Raw genomic sequence first — 24906 nt, 5'->3', positions numbered from 1 at the left:
AACCAATTATTACAACCTATATTTTCGGTTCAGTATCCCTTTAAATTATGATTCAGAAAACCATTTTCTGCCTTAGGTGAAGATGGTGTTCAGTGAAGCCTCGTACCCTTGCCGACATTACACTGAGACATGATTATAGTCAAGAGCTCAAAGTACCTGGTTTCTGGGGCCCTTCCCTCCACCAGTCAGAGTGGTTGCCTTACTACATGCCTCTTGCCCCTCACGGCAGGATGATCCGTTAGAGGCAGCCGTACCTGAGGTACACGAAGTGGACGAGTCTAAGCTGCTGCCTGCTGACGTGCCTTTGGATCAACTGCTGCATGTTGTCTTCCTGGATATCGACAAGAGGAGGTGAGGAGTTCACTAAACGACAACGGCCTTAAGTACTTTGTACTTAAAATGTCCCTGAAAAAAAAAATATATATATATATTTTTATCCGGTCTGATTGGGATTTGGTGTCAAAAAAATAATTTTACGCGAAAAAAACAAAAAAATAAGAGCAAAATTGACGGCGCGAGATTTATTTTAAATTTTGTGCACAAAGTCCATGCCATCACGGAATGGTCAAGCACTCTTTTCACCTTAACGACATGGTTATACATTCTGTCAACCTCAATGTGATGGCCCAAGCAGATCCACCTCTCCTTTACGCTCCCGAAATGCCGAGAGAGAAAACAAGCGGAAAGGAGGTGACTACTGACTAAATCACGTCCCACACCGTCAATATTGCTCTAATAAGGTTGTTTTTTTTTTTGTTTTTTTTTTTATAAAATTTAGTTTTTTGCTTGCATGTCTCAACCGAACTGTTAAAAAAAAAATCTTTTTCTTTTCATGGTCCTTTTAAAAGAAAGTTGAAGAGGTTCTTGAAAAAAAATGAGTTAAAGGTGAATAAGTATTTTTATCCCGTGAACCTGAATATCACGTTCGTTTTCCCCGAAGATGTAACTAAACTCGAGAAAACAAAAAATACCTCCGACCAGTCGCTACGTTGTACTAGTATCTTTCGGCTGTCAAGAGTGTGTCGATCGTGTGGGCAGCTCGTGCAATTGCAAGCTTGCCAGGTATACTCCCCCACACTGAGACTGGTCATGACGTCTTTTTCTGGCCTTTTTGAAAATAGCAGTGCTAAAGACTCCAGAGAGCGGAGATTCCGAAAACTCCCAATGTGACTTGACGCTCCGGGAAGGAGGGCCTTCAGCGGTACTTTGAATGTGATTTTCTGCTGCCCCTGTGCACCAAAGTGAAAAATAACCTCAATGCTTGTGATCTTGGCGGCCAAATGAGAATGATTTAAGTGTTTTTTTCTCAAGTACAGACGCACTTCAGTCCTTCTTTGAAGTATTTGAGTAAGATCAGAGTACTTTTAATTTTACTTTAATACATTCCATAAGCATGTGCATTGTGCAACACGATTAGCTTAGACATGACATGGGCACTTTTCTGGCATTTATTTAAGCAGGGTAGTGTCAGACACCGAATTTAAACAGATATTGCATGTTTGTGCTGCACGTCTACTATTCTTGGAAAATATTCTTTTGGTCCTTTCCTTGGAAATTACAACAGTTAGCTTTCAAGTGCATTTACCTAGAGTCGCTGTATGGGTTCTCAGAGTAACGAAACTTTGAAGGTTCATTCTAGAACCGGGCACTGAAACCGAAACCATGGCGCCGCCATCTTGGGTCTACGCGTCGGCAGGGGTATGAAGGCAATAGTGAGTGATGTACATTGGAGCGTGTTGAAAGAGCTGGTTCATTCCGCGATACGCGGAATAAACCAGCTGTAATTGGCACTCACCTCACAAAGCTTGCTTGTTGCAGTGGGCTCGAAATCTTTCCGTTTTGCTATGGCCAGCCAAGTCTTCTTCCTCTGTCTTGCAGTTGTGTTCTTTCCAAACGGAATCCGGATGAGTCTCTTTCCATCCTCAGACCTGCTGCTGCACCTAAAAGCTCAACAAGCAGGCATTGTGCCACTAAGTACACAACCTCCTTGCTTTTGACGTCGGTAACCGCGTAGAAAAGACGGCGCGTAAACGCGCGTTCAATGAGCAGTTATTTGCTGGACCCAAGATGATGGCGATTAGAGCCGCTTGAAGTGCTGATGGAGGTGAGTCTAGCGGTGCTTGTGTCACGTGATCACTACCGTCCAATGATGCTCACCAAGCCAAAACACGATCGGCTAGAGTGAATATGTTGCCGGCAAAACACAAAAAGAAAAGGAATGTGTTACTCTGGGAACTTGTACAGTGACTCTAGATTTACCTAACTTGATCTATGATAGTGGTTGAAACCGCCGAGGGATCCGCCTTGCTGAATGTCATAAGCCTGTGCTTCTGTTGAAATATTGAGTTTTTTTTTTGGGGGGGGGGGGCTTTTACTACTAGGGCCAATATATTTTTCCATACATCTTTCTTGGGAATAAGTGGGCACCAGGGTGGATTGTATTAAACAAAACAAACTTTGCCTTGCAAGTGCAGTTATGCAAGGAGACAGAGTGTCTTATCCTATTTCTAAGCTAGTTTTCTTGGCTACATTGTTGGCAGGTGATAAGCACTCGGGACATTCCCCGCTTCATTCACCGTCCTCTGCCACAAAACGTTTTTTGGGGTTCCGTGACTTTGCCGAATCGAGATACAGCTCCTAAAACTAGAAGAGAGCCTTTCAAAACGGAATTGCAGATTCCCCAAAAAACGTTTTGTCCATCATACTTTATCCACACTCAAAAGCATGTTTTTCTCATTGTGCCGTTTACTTTCCTCAAAGCGTGAAATAATCCACCAGTTGCTTTGTTCTGCTCCACATACTTTTTACCTTAGTCACCGACAAGGTGAGAACGGGAGGGAGGAGCTTGAGTTGCCCCGCCTCCAGCGCCAGTTTCCTACGACGTCTCGTGCACATTGAGCATGCATGCACAGCCCAATCACGGCGGGAGCCAACAAGCGCACGCTGGAAGTCGGAGCGTTCGAAAGACATGCCCTGCCGTTTGCACGCTGGAAGTCTGAGCATTCGAAAGACATGCCCTGCCATCCTCATTCTTTTAGTGCCTAGGGGGTGTGCGAACGGTGGTTCGAGCCGAACGGCACCACGTGATTCGTAACCCTAACAGCACAAGGGAAAGCCACCACGGCAGTCTTTTTTTTTTAGCAGTGTTGGAGCTGGAAGTGACACTGTGCTATTTGATTTGAACGACTATTTGCACGCCCCCTACTTTTTGCTTGTACTGTATATTGCGGGCTATAGTCCAGAAACTACGCATTTTTGAAAGTTTAAATTTTATGCGGTGCAGATTGTTTACGGTTGCGGGTCTTTCCCACAGCAGGCGGCGGTGGTGGTTCTGCCGCCCACCAGTCTCGCTGACTGTCCACCCCTGCTGCGTTCAACCCACCTCTACATTTTGCCCACACTGAACAAAACAACGATAGTTTTCAAAATGCGCGGCGCCCCAGATTGTTGTGTTTGACAGACTTGCGGGGCACTGCTCATTGGAACTGCATTATCCCGGCAAACAAAATCACGGCAGCGCGGCAGAGAAAGGGCAGCGAAGAACAAAAGTTCCAGTAATTGCCCCCTCCTGCTCCACTCAGCACCCTGGAAATTGTCAGATGTCCTCAACAATTTCCGGGGACAAGCCTGGATGAGGACTATACAGGAATTTAGTTTTTCAATATTGCTCATTATAGTGAGACATGGCGAATTTTGTGAATGAAAGAGTTTAGCGGTGATTTATGTACGATACAAGCTTTTTTGTGAGCTAAGAAAGCATAGATTTGCTCTGCTCTGTATGAGAAGACTTTCATGTCGATTGAGCACCAGGTGCAGTCTATACACGGCGTGCAAACTAGGCAAAAACTTTTATTTTTGACCCCAAGTCTGCCCCTGTGGACTACTATATACCAGGTGCGGACTATAGTCTGGAAAATATGGTACTTTACCCAACACTTTCAAGCTTAAAACGGTAAATGTCGCAATATTCCACAGTTTCTTCGACGAAGTGAAGCAAGCCTTCTTGCCGGGCACCCTCGTGTACCTGTTCTTTGGTGACCCATCCGTGTTGCTGCCCACCAGGGAACATCCTTTCTACAAAGAGAACAAGAACAACTGGATCTACTTCTACCCGGACTGCAGCACCGAGTACGGCTCATACCTCGTGGCTGCACCCGCAGTGGTGAGTGGCACGGCTTTGGCACTCGCCGCATACTGCAGTCTCGCTCATCATTGCCCGAGGCACTCCATCAAGCGGCGATTGTGCGGACATCCTACAGTTGCATTTCGAACGAGGATGGTCCGAGGAAAATTACCCGGCCGAAATGTAACGTTTAGACATCGAGCAACCCCTATCTCTCGATTGACGGCGGAGGCACCCTTCCCCCCGCTGTGATACAATAAAGCAGTTGAGAGGCCTACGGCCCTCTAAAGAATAATTCCCATAATGGTGAGTGATTGGCTCATAGTTGTGCATCAGTGTGCTATTCCATAAGATATTCTGGAATAGCGTTTAAACGGCAAAAGCGCTTTACACGGGGCAGAGAGAGTCGGGAAAGTTTGGGAGCTCAGGGAACCGCCGAGGTTAGTCTGGGCAATTCCTGGGTTCCTAAGAAGCCAGTTTGAAAATCCACAGTCTCGGACTTGGTGGAACACCCTCAGCTGGAGCTGTGGTTTGGTGAGCAGGCATCGTTTTCCTATGCTCTGTTTGATCTTCCGATGGACTGCAACGGACGCACCATGCCATCGAGGCCAATTTGCGAGGGGCGCAGCAACTTACAAGGCACATAGTCACGCAATGTGTTCGCAGCGCTGGATTGTCCGATGTGGCTAGCAGCATCCGTTGCAGCCCGTCGCAAGGTGAAACAGTATAGCTGCGATAGAAGTGCCACGGGCCTTCACGCCAGATTGCACCACGAATGAAAGTCCGCTATATTTTGCGCCGAAGTGTCATTTTTGCTAAGAATTGCGCCACACCTGCGCCGAGAGGAGCTTAGGCGAAGCAAAGGATAAAAACATTTTATTATTGGTTTACCCCACTTTTCAGATAGGTAGAAGGAAAGGAAAATGGCGTCTTTACTCACCGTGTAGGTTTTTTCATCGGCACAGTCAAAGGCTCGAAAACATATAACCACAAACTTAGACACTAAAAGTGCAAGTCACGGGACATCGTGGCACTTGATTGGTTTAGTCGATGAAAGGATGCTTACAGCGAGATAGACGAATAACACGACGTCACTCTTTGACGCTATTCGGTTGGTCCCATCGGCTTGAAGCAGACGAAGTATTGAGATTCCTCTTCAATTGCGCTGGCCGATTAGTGTCCTGCTGGGTTGAACGCAGAGATTGTCTAAATTTCCAGACGATTTCGGCGATGTCAAGATAGAAAAGACGCGAGAAACACAGTTAATTAGTGGGATGGCAGCTACTCTGCTAAGACAAACTAGGGTCTTAAGCTCCCAATGATATCACTCAATGTGTCTTCCGCATGCCTCCGTGCTGCATCCCCGCAGGGGGCGGGGCACCTGTGAAAGCAGGTGTTTGGAGAGTGGCGTCTCCACGGACCCCGAGCCATTCGGGTTCGCCCGCCCACGTCTGGCTGTGTGTGGCTTTCCCGTGTTTGGGGGAAAGGGCATCCTGGGTGGTTGAGCCGAGCCCGGGGTAGGTTTGGACCCTTCGGGGCCCCCCGGGTGAGGCAATACACCACTTCGGCCCCCGCTTCTCGTAGACGGGAGTCCTGGTAAGGCTTGGCCAGGATGATTCAGTCTAGTCGCCTTTTCTTCTACTATCCCCTCTTTTCTCCCCTTCTCGCTCCCTCACTTTCACCTTCTTTGGCGGCAAGGGCCAACCTTGTGTGGTGGCAGATACCCTTATCCTAACCACACTTGGGTATAGCACCTGGTTAAGTGCTAGTAGATCAGTGATTCCAGCAAAGCCCATTTTGTTATGGGCTGCTGACTACTCCCTAAGTTGGGCTCGATGGTGGGCGGCACACCGCAGGTGCCGAAATCCTTTTCCCATTCATATGGGTACCAAAGCTAAATCTTTCCTTGATCGGGCCCCAAAAAGGACCCGTACTGAAGAGACAACATCAACAAGCCTTACCTTGCCAGGCATGAATTTTCCTAAATTTTTAGTAATGCACTCGGAGAACAAAGATCAACCACTTGCAAAGCTTTCCCTGTTCTTGGTCACAAAGACCCTAGAAAATGTAATTGAAAAGTCTTTTAAAGCCAAAAAACTTCCATCTGGCAACCTGCTTGTGGAGGTCACAAATGCTGAGCAAAGCAAAGCACTTCTTGCACTCAACCAAGTAGGAGATTACAAAGTATCAGTGACTCCACATCGCTCACTGAACAGCACGCAGGCTGTCATCTCAGAAGAGGATCTACTTGGAATATCTACCGACGAGATACTTGAGGGACTTCAAGATCAAGAGGTGGTCGCTGTGCGACGAATGACTATCCGTCGCGACGGTGAAGAACGGGACACAAAACACATTGTGCTAACGTTCAACTCGACGACGCTCCCCTCCACAGTTAAAGCCGGGTATCTCAACTGCAAAGTTCGCCCCTACGTCCCCAATCCAAGGCGTTGCTTCCGCTGCCAGCGCTTTGGACATGGGTCACTAACCTGCAGAGGAAAAGCCACCTGTGCAAAATGTGCAAGCACTGACCACCCCTCCGACAACCGTGGCAACAATACCAGTGATGTGATTGCTGTGCCAATTGCGCCAAACTGCGCCGAGGGGCTAACCCTGCTACATCCTGCTACATTTTGCCAAAATATGGGTAATCTGCGCCAAGCCTGCGCGAAAGGAGCAATTTTAGTCGCCTTTCCACACCAAAACTAAGCTGAGTACCATAATTGAGCATGCGTGAGCTAGGTGGCGCAAGCGGCCGCCCGACACAAAGTACCCTGCATCAATGGTCCATCCGGTCTTGCATGATTTTTCCCACCGTCTCTCGTTTCTCGCGCTCGTAAGTCTCGTCTCGCGTCTTTTTAAATTTTTTTTTCAAACATAGACGCGGGCATGTGTGGATGCTCCGACAGTAGCGTACCGGGTACCAGGCCAGCCATGCCGTCATTCTGTGAAACGAAACCGCGTTTTTGCGCGGCGGGAGTTACTCTGTGAGCTGAAGCACTCGCTCCTGAAAACAACGGTCGTAGGAAAACTATATTTGGTCTATGGCTGTCAGTCACCGTGGTCGCGCAACGTCGGGTGTTGCTGTCTCCACGTCGCTGCACACGTGGCGCTTTCTAAACTGAAATGTAAGGGCTGCCGCATGTTCATGAACATTCCTGTTGTTGCTTAAATCATACGCTACTGCAAGAATCCCTCTTTACCTGCGTTTGCTGTGTCAAAGTATTGATTACCTAGGTTCCTCTCAGTAGGCTTCCTTTCGAGAGGGACCCCGGTACGCGAAAAATCTCCCGCGAAAGAGAGTTGGTGAAGAGAAGTGATCTAAAACAAAGAAGGCAATGTATGCACGCTGAACCCGCAATACGCTCTTGTTTTTCTCGAGTTCAGTCATTGCACAAAGCGCTCCAAGAACTTTTTGCCCCTGGCTCGCGATGTCTTGCATCGATGCGCTCAGGTTCCGTTTTTTGTGTGTGTTTAACGTGTACCCTGTTTGAACGCCTTGCAAGCACGTTCCGCTGGACTTTTTTGTCGTATGCTGGAGACTTACATTTTGTTTACAGTTTTGGGAACCAGTTGGCAAAGGAGCGGAGTGACATGGTTTCGGTTTCGGTCGAACAGCCATCTCCGCTCGCGCGACAAAGCATGTGTAACTGCAAGCCTGCCGAAGTTGCCCTCATGTGCATGCGAACGTGATTGCACGACAGAGGCACCAGCCAAAACGCTTGCAATCCGTTGTGTTACGTTTGCTTACTCTTGACGAAAATCGGGCCTTTTCAGGAACCAGTAAAACGGCGGCAAGCGGTTTTTCGGAATTCCTTGGCAACGCCTACAGCACTGTACACTTCTGGGATGTTTCAATGTTTTTTTGAAGACATTGAAAGTTGACATTCATTCTGTAGGCAAAGCGAGGCTTGGAGCAGCCTTGTCGAAAGTTTCGAAAAGCGAAAAGAAAAGCACCCGCTAAGTCTCGTAATGCACCTTTGTCTTGTGTACAATTTCGCATTGCTCTGCAGTAGTTGCGTGTTTCATCAGTCGGAGACCTGCTTCCATTATATTATATAACTAGTCAACCTACTGCTGTGATATTTACTACTAAGCTGATCATTTTCAAATAAATTTTTGTATGTGCAGTTTGGTTCTCATTTATCTATGAGCGATATGAAGGTGAACAGCCCTCTTCTTGTTTTTGTCGCTCCTGCAAGTTTTGGAACAAGCTCTGTTCCAGAAGAGGGCTAGAACGGAAAGTTTAGACCCCAAGCCACGTACCATTTGAAATGTTGAGAGTTAATATAGCTTTAGGGAGCCGTAAAACAGGCAAGAAACCAGGTAAGGTGTTCACCTTCATATTGCCGGCAGGTGTACATATATATGTATTATTTAACTGAAGCATTGCAAAATGTGTCATGCCATTGGCATTTCAGTTACATATTGAAAGACTCCCAGGTGGCCTAACTTGACCATAATTTATTTATTGCGGCGAGCAAAGTGCCCTTCGTTTATCCACCACTTAAAACAAATATTTTTATTTTTCTAAGAATATCTGCTCCAAAAGCCACTTTTGGTGCTCCGACACACTGTTTTGGCTGCTCCAGAAGCCACTTTTGGTGCTCCGACACACTGTTTTGGCTGCTCCAAAGGCCACTTTTTCTGCTCCAAAACACCGTTTTGGCTGCTCCGATAGGTGCTCCAATACGGCTTAGGTCAATCACATCACTGCAATACCCATTTTTGCGTCAACTGCCAGGGAACACACCCAGCATATTCTCGCAGCTGCCCCCTGTGGAAGAGAGAGAAGGAAATTCTCTCACTAAAGGCCAAAGAAAATATTTCTTACCCAGAGGCACGGAAAAGATATTCTTTTATTTCTCAAGGCTCTTATGCCGAGGCCACGCGCAGGGGACCGGCGCGGTCGACGGCGTAAACAGGAACGCAGATTTCAACGGACGACCTCAGTCCCCCTTAACCTCATCCGGAGTGGCACAAACCACTTTAACCCCAAAACGAAATGTGGATCCTATCGCTTTGGGGTCCATTCAAGCGCAGGGTTCCTCAATCCCTGCGCCATCCAAAACCCAGGTGCCTCGAGGTCGGGGACTTCCTTCTCGACCCTCTGAAGGCGCCCTAAAACCCGGTGGGCCGTCGCGGTCACAGGCCCTTAGAGGTCAGCCCGAGGCGGCCCCAGACGAGCCGATGGACAAGAGCGGGCCCAAGTCCAGGGACAACAGGCCCCACTCAAGCTCAGAGTCCTTAGCTTCGACCTCTTATGGTAACACAGATAGGCCGAAGGATACATCTAAAAAGAAAAATACACCCCGCATCAAAATTGATTTTAAGATCTAGATGCATGGTCTTTCTTCTATTTCATGCATGATGGCAGCATTCCTGCAGTGGGACTGTCGAGGACTGCTTCGAAACTACGACGACGTGTACTCTCTGTTAGACCAGCATCACCCCATAGCATTTTGTCTTCAGGAAACACGCTTAAACAATAGTCACTCTAATATCCTAAGGTGCTTTCAGGTTTTTCGCAGGGACAGACCTCTTCTGTTTCACAGTTCTGGTGGAGTAGCTATAGTTGTCCAGCCGTCTACTCCATGTGTTGAGGTCCCGCTGAATACCACTCTAGAAGCTGTGGCAGTTTGTGTTCTGTCGGACTGTTTAATAACCGTCTGTTCGCTTTGCATTCCCCCAAGCTATCCTGTCTCCCGCGGGGTAGTAGAAGACCAGATACACTTGGCTCGATGATAGAGCGTTTTCTTTCCTCTACAGCTATATGCTTGCTGAACAAAGCAGAGTCTACTTATTTTAGTGCCCCCAACTCATTCTTTTACATCTATTGGTCTGTCTCTTTGCGATCCAACATTGTTTCCTTTGTTTTCCTGGGCTGTCAATCCTAACCCCTGTGGGAGCAATCACTTTCCTATCATTCTGAACTGACTAAACCCACCTGTTACAGCGCCTACATAAACTCCCCGTTGGAAGTTTGAGGAAGCAAACTGGTCTGTCTTCAGCCAGGCAACCCAGCTCGCTTGTACATCGCTTAACCCATCCCATCGATATCCAGCGATGAAGTCACCAATTTGCTTAGCGCCGACATCCTCAATGCTGCAATTTTAGCTATCCCTATGACTTCATCTCTCTTACCCCGCCGTCCTAAACCGTGGTGGAATGCCGACTGTGAAAAGTCAAGAAGAAAGCAGAACAGAGCATGGGGCATATTTAGACGTTACCCAACAGTGACTAATCTCATCAGTTTCAAGCGGATGGAGGCTCATGTGAGATACATGTGCCACGTCTCAGAGTGTCGAAGTTTCCAAGATTATGCTTCCTCTATTAATATCACCGCCACCACCAAGGATGTATGGGACAGAGTACATAAAGTCAGTGGGCATTACCGGGCTTACTCAGTACCGCTTCTTTCTGAAAACGGACTGTGCCCTGAAAGCTTAGAACAGTGATGTGATTGCTACGCCTATTGCGCCAAACTGCGCCAAGGGACTAACCCTGCTACATCCTGCCACATTGTGCCAAAATAAGAGTAATCTGCGCCAAGCCTGCACCAAAGGACCAATTTTGGTCGCTTTTCGAAACCGAAACTAAACTGAGTACCATAATTGAGCATGTGTGAGCTAGGTGGCGCAAGCGTCTGCCCGACACAAAGTATCCTGCATCAATGGTCCATTCGGTCCTTGCATGGTTTTTCCCGCCGTCTCTCGTTTCGCGCTCTCGTCGCAAGGAGGTTAGAAGTACTAGGAGAGGGCATGTTGCAATATTGGTGAAGCCTAGCCATAACAAGTTTAAACAATGTTGTGGCCAACGTGACCGTAGATCTCTCTGGCTATTGGTGCACATGACATGTCACGTGTGAGATGGATGGTTGACTGTATAAGGACACCTTGCAGGCTTGCGCGCACTCCGTCCGGTAAGTTTTATCAGACCGAAGGCTGGCTTGTGGTGTATTCTAGTACCCCATAGGTAGACGAAGGCTAGCGACGGTCACGTGATGTGGTCACGTTGGCGTGGTAAGTGAGGAGAGTAAGGAGGAAAATGAGAAAGAGTCGAGGCGTCAAGGGAGCATGGCTTGTGGAGGCTACACGGCTGTCGTCATTCCCTCTCCTACGCTTCTATCCTCCTTGTCTCGTCGTCTGGTCTCGCGTCTTTTTAAAGCATTTTCAACGATAGACGCGGGCATGTCTGGATGCTCCGACGGTAGCATACCGGGTACCAGGCCAGCCATGCCGTCATACTGTGAAACAAAATTGCATTTTTGCGAGGCGCAAGTTACTTTGTGAGCTGAAGCACTCGCTCCTGAAAGCAAACGGCCGTTGGAAAACTATATTTGGTCTCTGCCTGCTAGTCACCGTGGTCGCACAACGTCGGGCGTTGCCGTCCCCACGTTGCTGCAGATGTGGCGCTTTCTAAACTGAAATCTAAAAACTGCCGCATGTTCGTCAACATTCCTGTTCTTTTTTTAAATCATACGCTACTACAAGAATCCCTCTTTAACTCAGTTTGCTGTGTCGAAGTATTGATTACCTAGGTTTCTCTCGGTAGATTTGTTTTTGAGAGGGATCCCGGTACGTGAAAAATCTCCCGCGGAAGGAAGTGAGTGTAGAGAAGTGAGCTAAAACAAAGAAGGCAATGTATGCACGCTGAACCCGCACAGCGCGCTTGTTTGTCTCGAGTTCAGTCGTTGCGCAAAGCGCTCCAAGAGCTTTTTGACCCTGACTCGCGATGTCTTGCATCGATGCGCTCAGGTTCTGTTTTTTGTGTGTGTTTAGCATGTACCTTGTTTGCCCGCTTATTAAGCATGTGCCGCTGGACGTTTTTGTTGTATGCTGGACAGTTTCATGGGTCCATATCACATGAGCGAATGACATTTTAGCGAACAGCGACATTTGAGCGAATTGACGTTTTAGCGAATAACAGGGGCGCGCGTTAACCCATCCGCCGCACTGCACTTACGCCGCTTCGCGGTGACAGTCTTCGTCGGCTCATTACAAAAATGTGAACCCATTTGGCCCACCCGAAAACGCCGCTTCGCGGCGTCCGACTATTCGCTAAAGTGTCGTTCGGTGAAACATGGGCGTTCGCTCAAACGTCATTCGATCAAGTGAGTGCCTCCCGCTGGACAGTTACATTTTGCATGCAGTTTTGGGAACCAATTGGCAATGGAGCGGAGTGGCATGGTTTCGGTCGAACAGCCATCTCCGCTCGCGCGACGAAGCACGTGCAACTGCATGCAAGCCTGCCAAGTTGCCCTCATGTGCATGCGAATATGATTGCCTGACAGAGGCACCAGCTGGGACAGTTGCAATCCATTGTTTTACGTTTGCTTACTTTTGACGAAAACCTAGCATGTCCGGAACCAGTGAAACGGCAGAAAGCGGTTTTTCAGAATCGCTCGGCAACGCCTACAGCACTGTACACTTATGGGATGTCTCAATGTCTCTTTGGAGACATTGAAAGTTGACATTCATTACTAGCCGAAGGCTAAGCGAGGCTTGGGAGCAGCCTTTCAGAATGTTTTGAAAAACGAAAAGAATAGCACCCGCTAAGACTAGTAATGCACCTTTGTCTTGTGTACAATTTTGCCTTTCTCTGCAGTAGTTACTTGTTTCATCAGTCGGAGACTGCTTCCATTTATTATATTACATAACTAGTCAAACCTACTGCTGGGATATTAACTACTAAGCAGATCATTTTCAAATAAATTTTAATATGTGCAGTTTGGCTCTTATTTATCTGTAGCGAGTACACATATATGTATAATTTAACTGAAGCACTGCAAAATGTGTCATGTCATTGGCATTTCAGTTACACGTTGAAAGGCTCCCAGGTGGTCTAGCTTGACCATAATTTATTTATTGCGGCGAGCAAAGTGCCCTTCGTTTGTCCAGCACTTAAAACAAATATTTTTATTTCTCGAAGAATATCTTCTCCAAAAGCCACTTTTGCTGCTCCGAAACACTGTTTTGGCTGCTCCGAAACACTGTTTTGGCTTCTCCAAAAGCCACTTTTGCTTCTCCAAAACACTGTTTTGGCTGCTCCAAATGCCACTTTTGCTGCTCCAAAACAATGTTTTGGCTGCTCCGAAAGGTGCTCCAAAACGGGTTAGGCCAATCACATCACTGCTAGAACAACTGGCAGATCTCCTTGGGAAACACTTTGAACATGTTTCTAGCTCTTAGAATTCTGCAGCTGCTTTTCTGAAGCACAAGAGACAAGCAGAACTTCAATCTGTGCGGACATCCAGCGGAGCTAGAGAAGCTTACAATTTACCTCTCACGCTGAATGAACTGGAACGGGTACTTCATGAAACTAAACCTACGTCTGCTGGACCGAATGGAATTCACTACCATATGCTTACTCACCTTCACCCTTCGACACTCGACATAATTTTGTATTTGTTTAATCGCATTTGGCAGGAGAGTACATTTCCATCATTTTGGAGAGTGGGAACCGTCATTCCTTTCCTAAAGCCTGGAAAGGATGCATCGTGTGCATTCAGTTACCGCCCAATAGCGCTAACAAGCTGTCTTAGCAAAACTCTGGAGAGAATTCTTAACAAGCGACTTATGTACTTTTTAGAAAAAGAAAATATTCTTGATAAATATCAGTGTGGCTTCCGTTCGTCACAATCTACATTGGACCATCTCTTCCGCTTGGAGTCTACTATCCCTGAGGCCTTCGTAAATAAACAGTACTGCCTCTGCCTTAAGGTTGAAAGCTGGGCTAGTTGGTGATCGTTGCACATAATGGAATAAAACAGACGTCGCAAGCAAACTGCTAAAGAAAGTAAAGGGTAGCCAGTCTACACAACGGGATGTGGAACGCAAGCGACCTGTAGTTATCCCGTACTTACACAGGATCTCCCACAATTTAAAAAATGTTGGAAAACGATATGGAATCGCAGTGGTTTTCTCCGCACCACAAAAAATGAGCCAGATCTGCCCCAGAGTTCATGCGAAGGCAGAGGGAATCGCCAGAAACAAGTGTAGCAAGAAGCACACCAGGCCGTTCGTCCCATGTGGCACGGGAGTAGTCTACAGTATCCCCCTCTCGTGCGGCTCCACCTACGTGGGACAAACGGGACGGTGCCTGAATGAAAGGCTCCGCGAGCATAGGTACTCCCTCGGAGCGACAGTGGAAGGACACCTATCAGTTCACTGCAAAGAGTGCCTGTGCGAGCCGTTTTTTAGAGCCACCACCATCTTGGGACGACACAGGGACACAGTGACACGCGAGGTGCTGGAGGCCTTCCACATCCAGAGTAGAGGAAAAAAGTGTATCAGCGCAGCGTCAGTGGCGTTGTCAGGCAAGGAGCTGGAATTCCTGAAGTTGACAATGGGTCCAGCACGTGCCGTAGTCAGCTACAATGGGTGAAAGGTGCGCGTGTGATTGCGTGCAGTAATGTCTTTTTCTTCTTCTTTTCCTGTATATTTTTATCTTTTTTCTCTTTCTCTTTTTCGTTGAGTAAAGAAGCCGTAATTGCGAGTCAGCGCTCTGTCCTGTCTGGTGTGTCTCTTCCTATTTCTATCTTCGTGCTGTTTTATTCCATTATGCCTCTGCCTTCTTCGATTTAGAAAAGGCTTACGACACAGCCTGGCGGCAGGGCATCCTACAAGATATGTATAGCTCTGGCATTCGAGGCAGGATGCTAGCATTCGTAAAAAGCTATTTGGCGATACGTACCTTTCGTGTCAAATTAGGCACTACCTACTCTAGAGAATTCTGCCAGGAAAACAGCGTTCCCCAGGGAGGTGTATTGAGTGTCAACCTTTTTATAATAAAGATAAACTCAATAGCCCGGGCCATCCCATCATCCGTACAGTATTCACCTTACGTTGACGATCTTCAGATATCCATCCGTCTAATCCTGTAACATTGCTTTTTGTGAACGTAGGATCCAATTAGCAGTAAACAATCTGCTCAAGTGGGCTGATCAAAACGGTTTTAGGTTTTCACCAGAAAAAACAGTTTGTGTTTGTTTTTCTCGCTTACGGGGAGCTACAGTAGACCTATCGGTGACCATGCACTCCACTCCCAATTCCAACAAAACCAGAACAGAAGTTCCTAGGGCATATTTTTTATCGTGAACTGTCCTTTCTTTCTCATATTAGGTATCTTAAGGTAAAATGCCAGAAAGCACTAAACATCCTTAAAGTCCTTTTGTTTACCTCACGGGGCTCTGATCGTCTGTCTTCTCCGAATTCACAGTTCGGTGGTTCGCTCACGCCTCGAGTATGGTAGTTGTGTATATGGATCGGCAAGGCCCTCTGCTCTTCGAATGCTTGACCCCATTCATCACCAGGGATTGCGACTGTCTACAGGTGCATTTCGCACGTCGCCTATCCCCAGCCTTTATGCAGAGACAAATTAATGGTCTCTGGAAAAGCGAAGGTTTGCTTTGGGGTTTATGTATTCCCTTAGAATACATTCATTCACCCTGCATCCTGCACGCAAGGTTGCGGAAAAAACAAGATATAAGCTCACCTTTGACAACAAGCCCTCTGTAATCCCACCTTTTAGTATAAGAAATGCAGCCGCAGCAGATTCGGTTGGACTGAGCTGTACAATGCCCATGACCCTCGTACCTCAAGCAATAGTGGTCACAGCTTGTATTACACAGATGGCACCAAGACGGAAACGTTCGTTAGATGCGCGTGGTTGGCCCCTCTGTTCGCTATGCGCAACGAATTGCATATACAGCCACTATTTTACGGGCTGAACTATGTGGTATCTGCCTGGCAGTTAATCATTATAGAAACGAAGAGCATGAATTCAGTTGTTTATACTGATTCACTTAGTTCACTGAGAGCGCTCTCATCACTAAATACCTCTAAACACCCAATAATCATAGAGTTGCAGAATAAAATCATCGATGCTTCCAAAAGGAATATTGAAATAGTCTTTTGCTGGGTCCCAAGCCATGTTGGTATACCGGGTAATGAGGAAGCAGACCTTGCAGCCAGTTCTGCTGGTGACAAAGAAGTCGAACTACATGACATTCCATATAAAGACTGTCACAGCCTTTTAAGGCATTGTGTAAGAGAGAAGTAGCAGCAAGAATGGGACAAAGAAGTAAATAACAAGCTGCATACTGTAAAGCCATTGCTTAGCGAGTGGGAGAGTGCACGACACCGTGAGCACTTCTATGAGGTTGTCCTGTGTTGGCTAAGGATAAGGCATACGCACCTGACCCATGGCCATCTTTTGTACATCTTTTGTGCGCGCGCCTTTTTATTTTTGGCGTTTATATCTCCCGCCGCTCACCTCCTTGCTTCTTTTGATCGGTGACATCAAAAATCGTAAATTTAAAAGCTTTGTAGGCGACATTTCTATAACATTTAATAACGGCAATCGTAAAACATGTTTTTTAACGCAATTGCGAACGCACTAGGCCCCTCTTTTTGAAATACCAAAAATCGGAGTTCGGTGAGATGTCGCTTCCTGGTTTTGTATCCTCTCTCGAAAAACTTGGCGGCGCTCGAGCAGAGGGTGAGCGGCGGGTCGGGGAAGAAACCAGATTTTTCTCGCGGCGGCGCCCTTCTATCCCACCTGCTCACCTCCTCCTCGCTTCGGGTCACGGTGGCAAGGGCGCTCTGCTTCGTAGCGTGAAGCGGAGGTCCGAAAGAAAGTTGAGTTGCTGGAGGCTGCAAAATTTGACTCACTGCACTGGCGCGGATCGCGTGGGAACTTCGAATTCGGCATTTGGAAATTGTTTTTTACTTCACAAATACTCGATTCTCAAGTTTCGAATTTTTTACGGTAACGTCCCGGCATCGTTTTCAATTGTTTCGGATAATAATAAAATATATGATTTTGATGTGTCGGTGCCCCTTTAAGCTTTATTTTTACCTCCGACTTTGTTTGTCAGTTGCGTCACGTGTATATTCTGTATACTGTGCTTAGGGTGCTGTGTCGTATCTATTGCATGTCGTCAGCATCAGTTCTATCATTCTCATTAGACTTCTGTCCTGCTGGAACATGCCGAGGTTCTTGCTTTAGGCCTGGTGACTTTTCTGGGTCCCGATTATTGTGCAATGTCATAATTAACTAAATATTGGATTTATTAATAAAGTAGATGTTTTTATACACATTATATTCTTTTTTATTATTTGTTCCAACTTTCAATTTTGTATTTAAAGGCCTATCTATAGGATTAGTTTGATTTTTTTTAACATTTATATAGACCGAGAACTTTCAATTTTGTATTTAAAGGCCTATCTATAGGATTAGTTTGATTTTTTTTAACATTTATATAGACAGAGCCTCCCCCAGGCTCGGTCTAAAATAAGCCGTAAAAATCGACGCCTGCACATACCAATCTAAACTTTTCATAAAAGGTGTATTTCACAGGTTGTTTTTTTCTTGTAAAATTACGAAGCGTAGCTCCCGCACAACTTCGTCCCTCTTCAATGCTGATCTGAGTTGGGGGAGCCGCGCGATGCGTCGGAGGCGCGGGATTGGTGCGGATGGCCCGTAGAGTTAAGCCCCAAACACGTGAGCAACAGAAATAGTCACGCCGCGATTACCGTAGCAACTGCCACAACTGCTATATCATACCTGCCAAGTTTACCTCATTACCTGGGAGACTCCTGGATTTCGACCATTTCATACGGTTGTACAATTGACAGAAAAATCTCTTGGAAAATGCTAGTCAACCCCTCCCCCCCCCCCCCCCCTTCCCCGCACTTAAACAAAGTTTTCGCCGTCGCAACAGATGGCAGCAGTGATAACAAGGAACAGCCGTATCTCGCTAGCATGTGCAGTGCAATGTTATCTTCCTGTAAATTCATGGTCAATATTTCTTGTAAAGAAAAAATAAAAGATGTTTACGAATATCTGTGATGCGAAATTAGAGCGCAGCTCTAGAAAAGGAGGAGGGAATGGTACGGAGGGGTGGATACGCCCCTCCTTTTCCTCTGTTCCCTCCTCACCTTCGTCGTCTTCCTCTCCTCCTCCTCTTCTGTACCCTCTCCTCCTCTTCCAACCAGTCCCCTCCCCGAACAGTTCCCCCGCTAAATTTAGCGGGGAAAATGACGTCACATTGACCGCAACACACATTCAGTTTCTCCACTAAATTTAGCGGAGAAAATGACGTCCCATAACTTTGTGTCACGTCACTTATGAACAAATTCAGTTTCTCCGCTAGATTTAGCGGGAAAATTGACGTCACGTGACCTCAACACCAATTCAATTCCCCACTAAATTTAGCGGGGCGGTTACGCCGACTGCGACGCCGCTATACGCGAAAACTGGCGCCCCAAAGCTGCGCTCTACAAATTCCCTTTCCCCCTCCACCTTAGGGAAACCTCTTGGATTTGGTTTCTCCGAACTTGGTAGGTATGCTATATTAACCACCGGGGGATGCCTGTTTTCATCAATCGTGTGTTTGGGGCTTTAGACTCTTGCCAGCGGGATTAGGGAAAAGAATATGGTTTAGCTATTTGAACACCTAGGAATATACTGTCTGCAATGGTTGTCCAGCTGGAAATGAATGGCCAGCTAGTGTTCTGCTAACATAGAAATGGTTATGGGGATGCCTATTTGAATCTGCGTTTGTTCGCCTCTAGATTGGCTGGATGGACCAACAGCTACCCCAGAAAGTGAGGTTCCTCGTCCATGGCCACCAAAAGCAGCTAAAGTTGGAAGGCCTGCAGAGGAAAGTGACCTTCTACCCCACATCCAGAACTATAGACGTACACCTTCTCAACAGGATGCTCAACGGAGACTTCGGTATGCAGGCCTCTGTTTTCTTTCTTGACTACAGTGATGTCATTGCTGTGCCAAACCCTGCCAGAGCCTGCTACATTTTTCCAAAATGTGAGGAATTTACAACAACATTGTGTAAAAACTTTATTTCACTTTACTGATATTCAGAAATTAGGCATGTGCAAATAGTGGATTTTGAGTTTGAAGCAAGTCCAAAGCGAATAGCGGTTTTGGTTAAATATTTTTTGCCTTCTTCTACTGCACCATTTACCACTGCACCATTTAAAAAAGCTTTCAGCCTTTTCACTCTGATGAAGAAGGAAGAGCAGCGGAGCTGTAGCATCTGTTCTTGGCGGTGGCTTTCCAAACGAGCGATCTACTCTTCTTTCGCAAGGGAATCTGAAGCGTTCAACGCAGTGAAACTTTAGGCGATAGTGGCTTCGCAGCGGTTGCGGAACCATTCGCACTGCTGCGCGCATCGCCACTTGTTCCGCTATCGCCATCGCCCTTCTTCCTCCGAAGAAAGGTTGCCGCCATCTATGAGCGACGGCGGCAACCAGTTGTCTGGTTGCCGCCGTCGCTCATAGATGGCGGTAGCTATCCAGAGTTCGGTGTCATCATTTCTAATCCGGCAGACACGACCCTGGAGAAGCTAGCCCTTAAAAGGCAACTCCGCTCAATTCCGAAAAATTTAGGCTTCCATGTGATTCACATTCACAAAGCACTACTAAACAACTCTACGTCTTCGGATTCGCGAAATGTGGAATATTATTTGTGTAATCCTAATTTAAACATCAGCAGATATCGAAACCGAAACTTCGGTTGCGTCAGGCAACATTGGTCTCGGGTCGTCAGAGTCATGGCACGTCACGTCGAACCACGTGGTCTTGTGACGTTCGGGAGAAAGCAAAAAACCAAGCGAGGTCTTTTTTTTTTTTTTTTTTAATTTTATTGGACGCGGGCAGGTCGCTCCGCATGGCGTGGACGGTTATGACCCGGGGGCGAGGGGGAAGGGGAGAAGACGAAAGAGGAGAAAAGGAGCGGAGAAACAGACCGATAAGCGCGCAGGGGAGCGCATCCCAGGCACATCCGTGTTATGGTGATCACGTGAACGCCCGGTCAGCCAACACCGGGAGGAGAAATTCATGACGTCATCGTTCAATTTCGCTCTGAGAAGTAAAAACAAACAAAACGTGAGAATGACGTATGCATGCCTCTGACGTAGTGGCTCAACGTTGGCCGCTCCATCTCCGTGGCATTGACTGCGCTGGTGATTGCGCCTCGCGCCTTCTAGAGTTGGCAGATTTCGGCGACTTGGCTCGCTTGAAGGTTTGCTGGCCAGTTTATTAAATATATAAACGAAATTAGATTGTAATATTTGACATGGGGTCTTCCTATATGATACTGAAGAGGGCTACATAGTTTTCTAAATATCAAAAATGAAGCGGAGTTGCCCTTTAACAGCTTCGCTGTAAAATCTATCTAAACTCATGAAGGTTGTTCCCATGCTTTTTGTCCTTTTCTCAGCCAAGTTAATTTTTATTAAACTATATCAACTGTGGTTTCAAAAAGTTCAATGCCTACATTGGGATGGGAAGTAAATGATGCATCTGACATAAAATTAAACCTATATAGATGCCCAGCTATTGGCCTCTAGATCGACCTAGATCTGGCGCTACTGTCGTGCTATCATCATCATCAAAGCGGGGGAAGAAGCAAGTTCGCACCATAGGCTCTCCACGTTCGCATGCGAGACGGTGTGGATTCTTGCATTGATTTTTGTCGCACGGTATAGGTGGGAATACAATTTTAGAGAAAAATGGTGCGGTACCGTTCGGTACTTCAGTGAAGATCAAATCATGTTACCAGCGTACGGACAAAATTTAAATAATTGCTCGTTTGGATGCGTCCTCTGCTTAAAGGGGCACTGACACCCCAAAGGTCGTATTCTTTTTTATTGTCTAAAACGATGCAAGTTGCAGCCATAAACACGCAAAAAAAAACCGCATCGCAAAAAAAAAATTGTCCGCGCGCGCGCGCGCCTTTTTATTTTTGGCGTTTATATTTCCCGCGCTCACCTCCTTGCTTCTTTTGATCGGTGACGTCAAAAATCAGGAAATTTAGAAGCTTTGTAGGCGACCTTTCTATAACATTTAATAACGGCAATCGTAAAACATGTTTTTTAACGCAATTGCGAACGCACTACGGCCTTTCTTTTTGAAATACCGAAAATAAGATTTCGGTGTGATGTCGCTTCCTGGATTTGTGTGCTCCCTCGGAAAACTTGGCGGCGCTCGAGCAGAGGATTATCGGCGAGTCGGGGACGAAACCGGTTTTTTTCCCGCGCCGGCACCCTTCTATCCCGCCTGCTCGCCTCCTCCTCGCTTCGGGCCGCGGTAGCAACGGCGCTTAGCTTCACAGCGTGGAGCGGAGGTCCGAAAGAAAGTCAAGTCGCAGGAGACCGCGAAATTTGACTCACTGCACTGGCGCGGATCGCGCGGGAACTTCAAATTCGGCATTTGGAAATTGTTTTTTTAATTCAGAAATACTGAATTCCCAAGTTTCAAATTTTGAGGGTAATGTCCAGGCATCGTTTTCAATCGTTTCGGATAATAAAATAAAATATGATTTTGATGTGTCAGTGCCCCTTTAAGGCTGACGTTGGGAAGCATAAATCACCACAACGAATGCGTGTCTTGGGGTGAACTGCATTATTTATGATAAATATTTGTTTCTTTTAAAATAGATGCATGTATTGGTTTCCCAGCGTGGGAATTCAACAAAACAATGAATTCCAACCCGGATAGCATATTCCTGGTACTGTGAGCTGTGAAATCGCAGTTTATATGCATTATCTTTTGTAACTTTTAGCTTTTGCAGTAATATAAATATTGAGCATGAAGAGAAGTTAGTGCTGGATTGGAAATTACCGTGCTATTGAGTTCTGCTGCAGCCAATGTTTCCCTTTACTGTGCCATGGTGTGGGAAAGTTTTCCGGAGTCGGAACAATTCTGCTATGTTGCGATGAGGAGAGAGTGCCTCTATGGCGAGACGAGCAAAGCTACGTCTCGCCGTAGCTTTGCTCGTCCCGAGACGAACTACGTCACGATTGCGTTGGGTGTCGCATGCTCTCCGCTGGCTGTTCTCCGAGCGCTTGCCAGAGTGGGCCGTTTATAACGAAAAATACAGCCACCCAGGTTTAAAATACAAACGTGTGATTGTCATTTACGGATATTGTGGATCATATTCAACCTATTTTTGAACACGACGGGTATATTCCAAATTTCGTTGAAGTATCCGTTTAAGGGCGGGGCACAAATTTAAAATCAAGATTTTTTGAAAAAGTAATGTTTTTGAAAAATAATCCTATCAGCTTGTATAACTCCTGAAGAATGCTGTCAAAAAGTTTTATTCCTGTCGATAAAGTATTAAGATAAAGCTTCGTAAAAGCTTTATCATAAATAAAAGTAGATAAAGCTTCGTAAAAATGCTTGCGGTCGCAAATATTGGCCATTGTCAAAGAGCGCTCGCTCCACGTTGCGCTGGACACTGGAAATCCCGAAATTTCCAGCGAGGCTTGGGACAGTAGTGGCCAGTCAGGTAAATGAAGTTTCCAAAATAACACTGGATCAGCGGTGCTAGTCACAGCATACTGGCGGTCACAAAGAAACTCTGATTCTAGGTCACTCAGCTAGCTCTCGTCTCGGAGGACCAGCCGATAGATACTTTTTTAAGGCACAGATCCCTCTGGCAGCTCCACATTCCTGCACGGATTAACAATTGGCACGCGGAACCAGAACGACGATTCATCTATGAAATCTGTAACGTAGTCATCTTGAGCTTTCCGCTTACTTCCCATTCTGGTGGCCTTCTACTCCGCATGACGACGAAGGGAAGCAAGTCTCACAATAAGAAAACCCGCAGACGCGGGACGGACGCGCCTTCTCAAACACGTCTGCAAATGTTTTGGCAGAACAGTCCTTTTATATAAAGCGAAAAAACCCCACGCCAACAAAACCCTTTTTCCGTTTCCCCAAAAGCCCATGGAAACTAAATAGATAACAAGGAACGCATCTCAGTTCTGAAAGGTCAGTAGCCCCGTACGACACGGATGTTGGCAGTGTCTTCCAGGAACCACAGCAACCTCTGAATACATGGCTTGCACCGACATTACTTGGCCAGACATAATGGGGAAAGGGCACGTGAGAGCGTACCCTCCACTGCGTTAATTTTTCCACAAAAGGAGGCCATAAGAGACACAATGGGGGAAAGGCGTGTGAGAGCTTAGCTTCCACTGCGTTAACTAGACACTTTTGACCCCCAGAAAGGAGGGCGGACTGGCGCCACGTGCAAGCCACGTATAGACACTGGAAGAATGCATGATCCACGAGATAACACGTTCGACGAACCTCTACGGGGAAAGGGTTTTGCTAGGTTGGAAACATGCGACGACCGGTGTTTTTCGGTTTTAACCAATTTTGTATTTTCGTCGCTGACGGATGTTTATCGATGTTTTTCGGTTAAAACCGAAAAATACACACCCTATTTATACATAATACACGCTGCAGTGCAAAGGACGATGACAAATAAAAGACGTAGACAGGACAAGCGCTGAACTCATAACTGATGTTTGATAACATTAGTTTATTCGCTGGAAAGGTTGTGAAAGAGAAGAAAGATGTTACAGTTATTTTTAATTTAATTTAAAGGAATGTCAAACTAATTACATAATTAGCCTCCGACTTGTTGTTCATTTTAAAACTGTTACATATTATTAATCACTTATTATGAGTATTGTGATTAGCCCAAATGCAGGAGACATTCAAAGTTTAATTGTTAAAGAAGAAGAGGCCGGTAGCTCCGAGACAATATTTTCATATAAATGAAAGAAGGTAAATCAGACACACCAATTAAAAAAATCAAACTCTTTCGCCGACATGGTTCTTGATGCCAAACTTACGCAGGCCTGCCCAGTGATGTGATGGCTGCGCCAATTGCGCCAAACTGCGCCAAGGGGCTAGCCCTGCTACATCCTGCTACATTTTGTCAAAATATGGGTAATCTGCCCCAAGCCTGTGCCAATGGGCCAATTTTTGTCGCCTTTCAAAACTGAAAAAAACTAAGTACCGTAACTGAGCATGCATGAGCTAGGCGGCGCAAACGGCCGCCTGACACAAGATACCCTGCATCAATCGTCCATGGTTTTTTGCATGGTTTTTTCCGCCATGCCGTCTCTTCTTTCACGCTCTCGTCGTCTCGTAAGTGTTAGTCTCGTCTCGCGTTGTTTTTTTTCAATTTTTTTAACGATAGATGCCGGCGTGTGTGTGTGCTGCGACGCTAGCGTGCTGGGTACCAGCCATGACGTGACGATGTGAAACGAAACTTTGTTTCGGCGCAGCGGGACTTACTTTTTGAGCTGAAGCTCTCGCTCCTGAAATCAACGGCCACACGACGTTGCAGATATGGAGCTGCCTAAACTGAAACATAAGGTTTGCCGCATGTTCATCAACATTCATGTTCTTGTTTAAAACATACGCTGCTACAAAAATCCCTTTCTAACTCAAAGACTGCTGTGTCGAAGTATTGATTACCTAGGTTTCTCTTGGTGGGCTTTCTTTCGAGAGGGACACCGGTACGTGAAAAATGTGTCGCGAAGAAAAGTTGAAGTGAGCTAAAGCAAAGAAGGGAATGTCAACACGCTGAGCCCGCAGAGCGCGCTTGTTTGTCTCGAGTTCAATAGTTGCACAAAGTGACCCTGGCTCTTGATGTCTTGCATCAATGCACTCAGGTTCTTTTTTTCTGTGTTTAGCTCGTACCTCGCCTGCTGGCCTTGCAAGCACGCGGCGCTGCACTCTTTTTTTGTCGCATGCTGGGCAGTTACATTTTGCATAGACTTTTGGCAACCAGTTGGCGACGGAGCGGAGAGGCATGGTCTCGGTTTGGATCGAACAGCCGTTTCGCTCGCGCGACGAGCACGTGCACCTGCAAGCCTGCCGGAGTTGCCCTCACGTGCATGCGAACCAACGATGCGATCATAATAGCTGAGCGGCGTTTGGCAACTTCCG

General features: G+C 46.5%; 1 protein-coding gene across 1 annotated transcript in view; it reads left to right on the top strand.

Moving 5' to 3' along the window:
* LOC8042045 overlaps positions 1 to 24906 on the top strand; it is a 38639-nt gene that overhangs the window by 10610 nt on the left and 3123 nt on the right. Inside the window, exons 2-4 of the mRNA XM_029979422.4 lie at positions 230 to 351; positions 3976 to 4162; positions 18703 to 18865. Of these exons, the coding sequence (XP_029835282.2) occupies positions 230 to 351; positions 3976 to 4162; positions 18703 to 18865 (472 nt within the window). The remainder of the gene's footprint in view (positions 1 to 229; positions 352 to 3975; positions 4163 to 18702; positions 18866 to 24906) is intronic.

Source organism: Ixodes scapularis, unplaced genomic scaffold (assembly GCF_016920785.2).
Source record: "Ixodes scapularis isolate PalLabHiFi unplaced genomic scaffold, ASM1692078v2 PGA_scaffold0__279_contigs__length_252992795, whole genome shotgun sequence".
Taxonomy (NCBI): Eukaryota; Metazoa; Arthropoda; class Arachnida; order Ixodida; family Ixodidae; genus Ixodes; species Ixodes scapularis.
The sequence above is the reverse complement of the archived record's forward strand: the minus strand, read 5'-3'. Positions and strand labels throughout refer to the sequence as shown.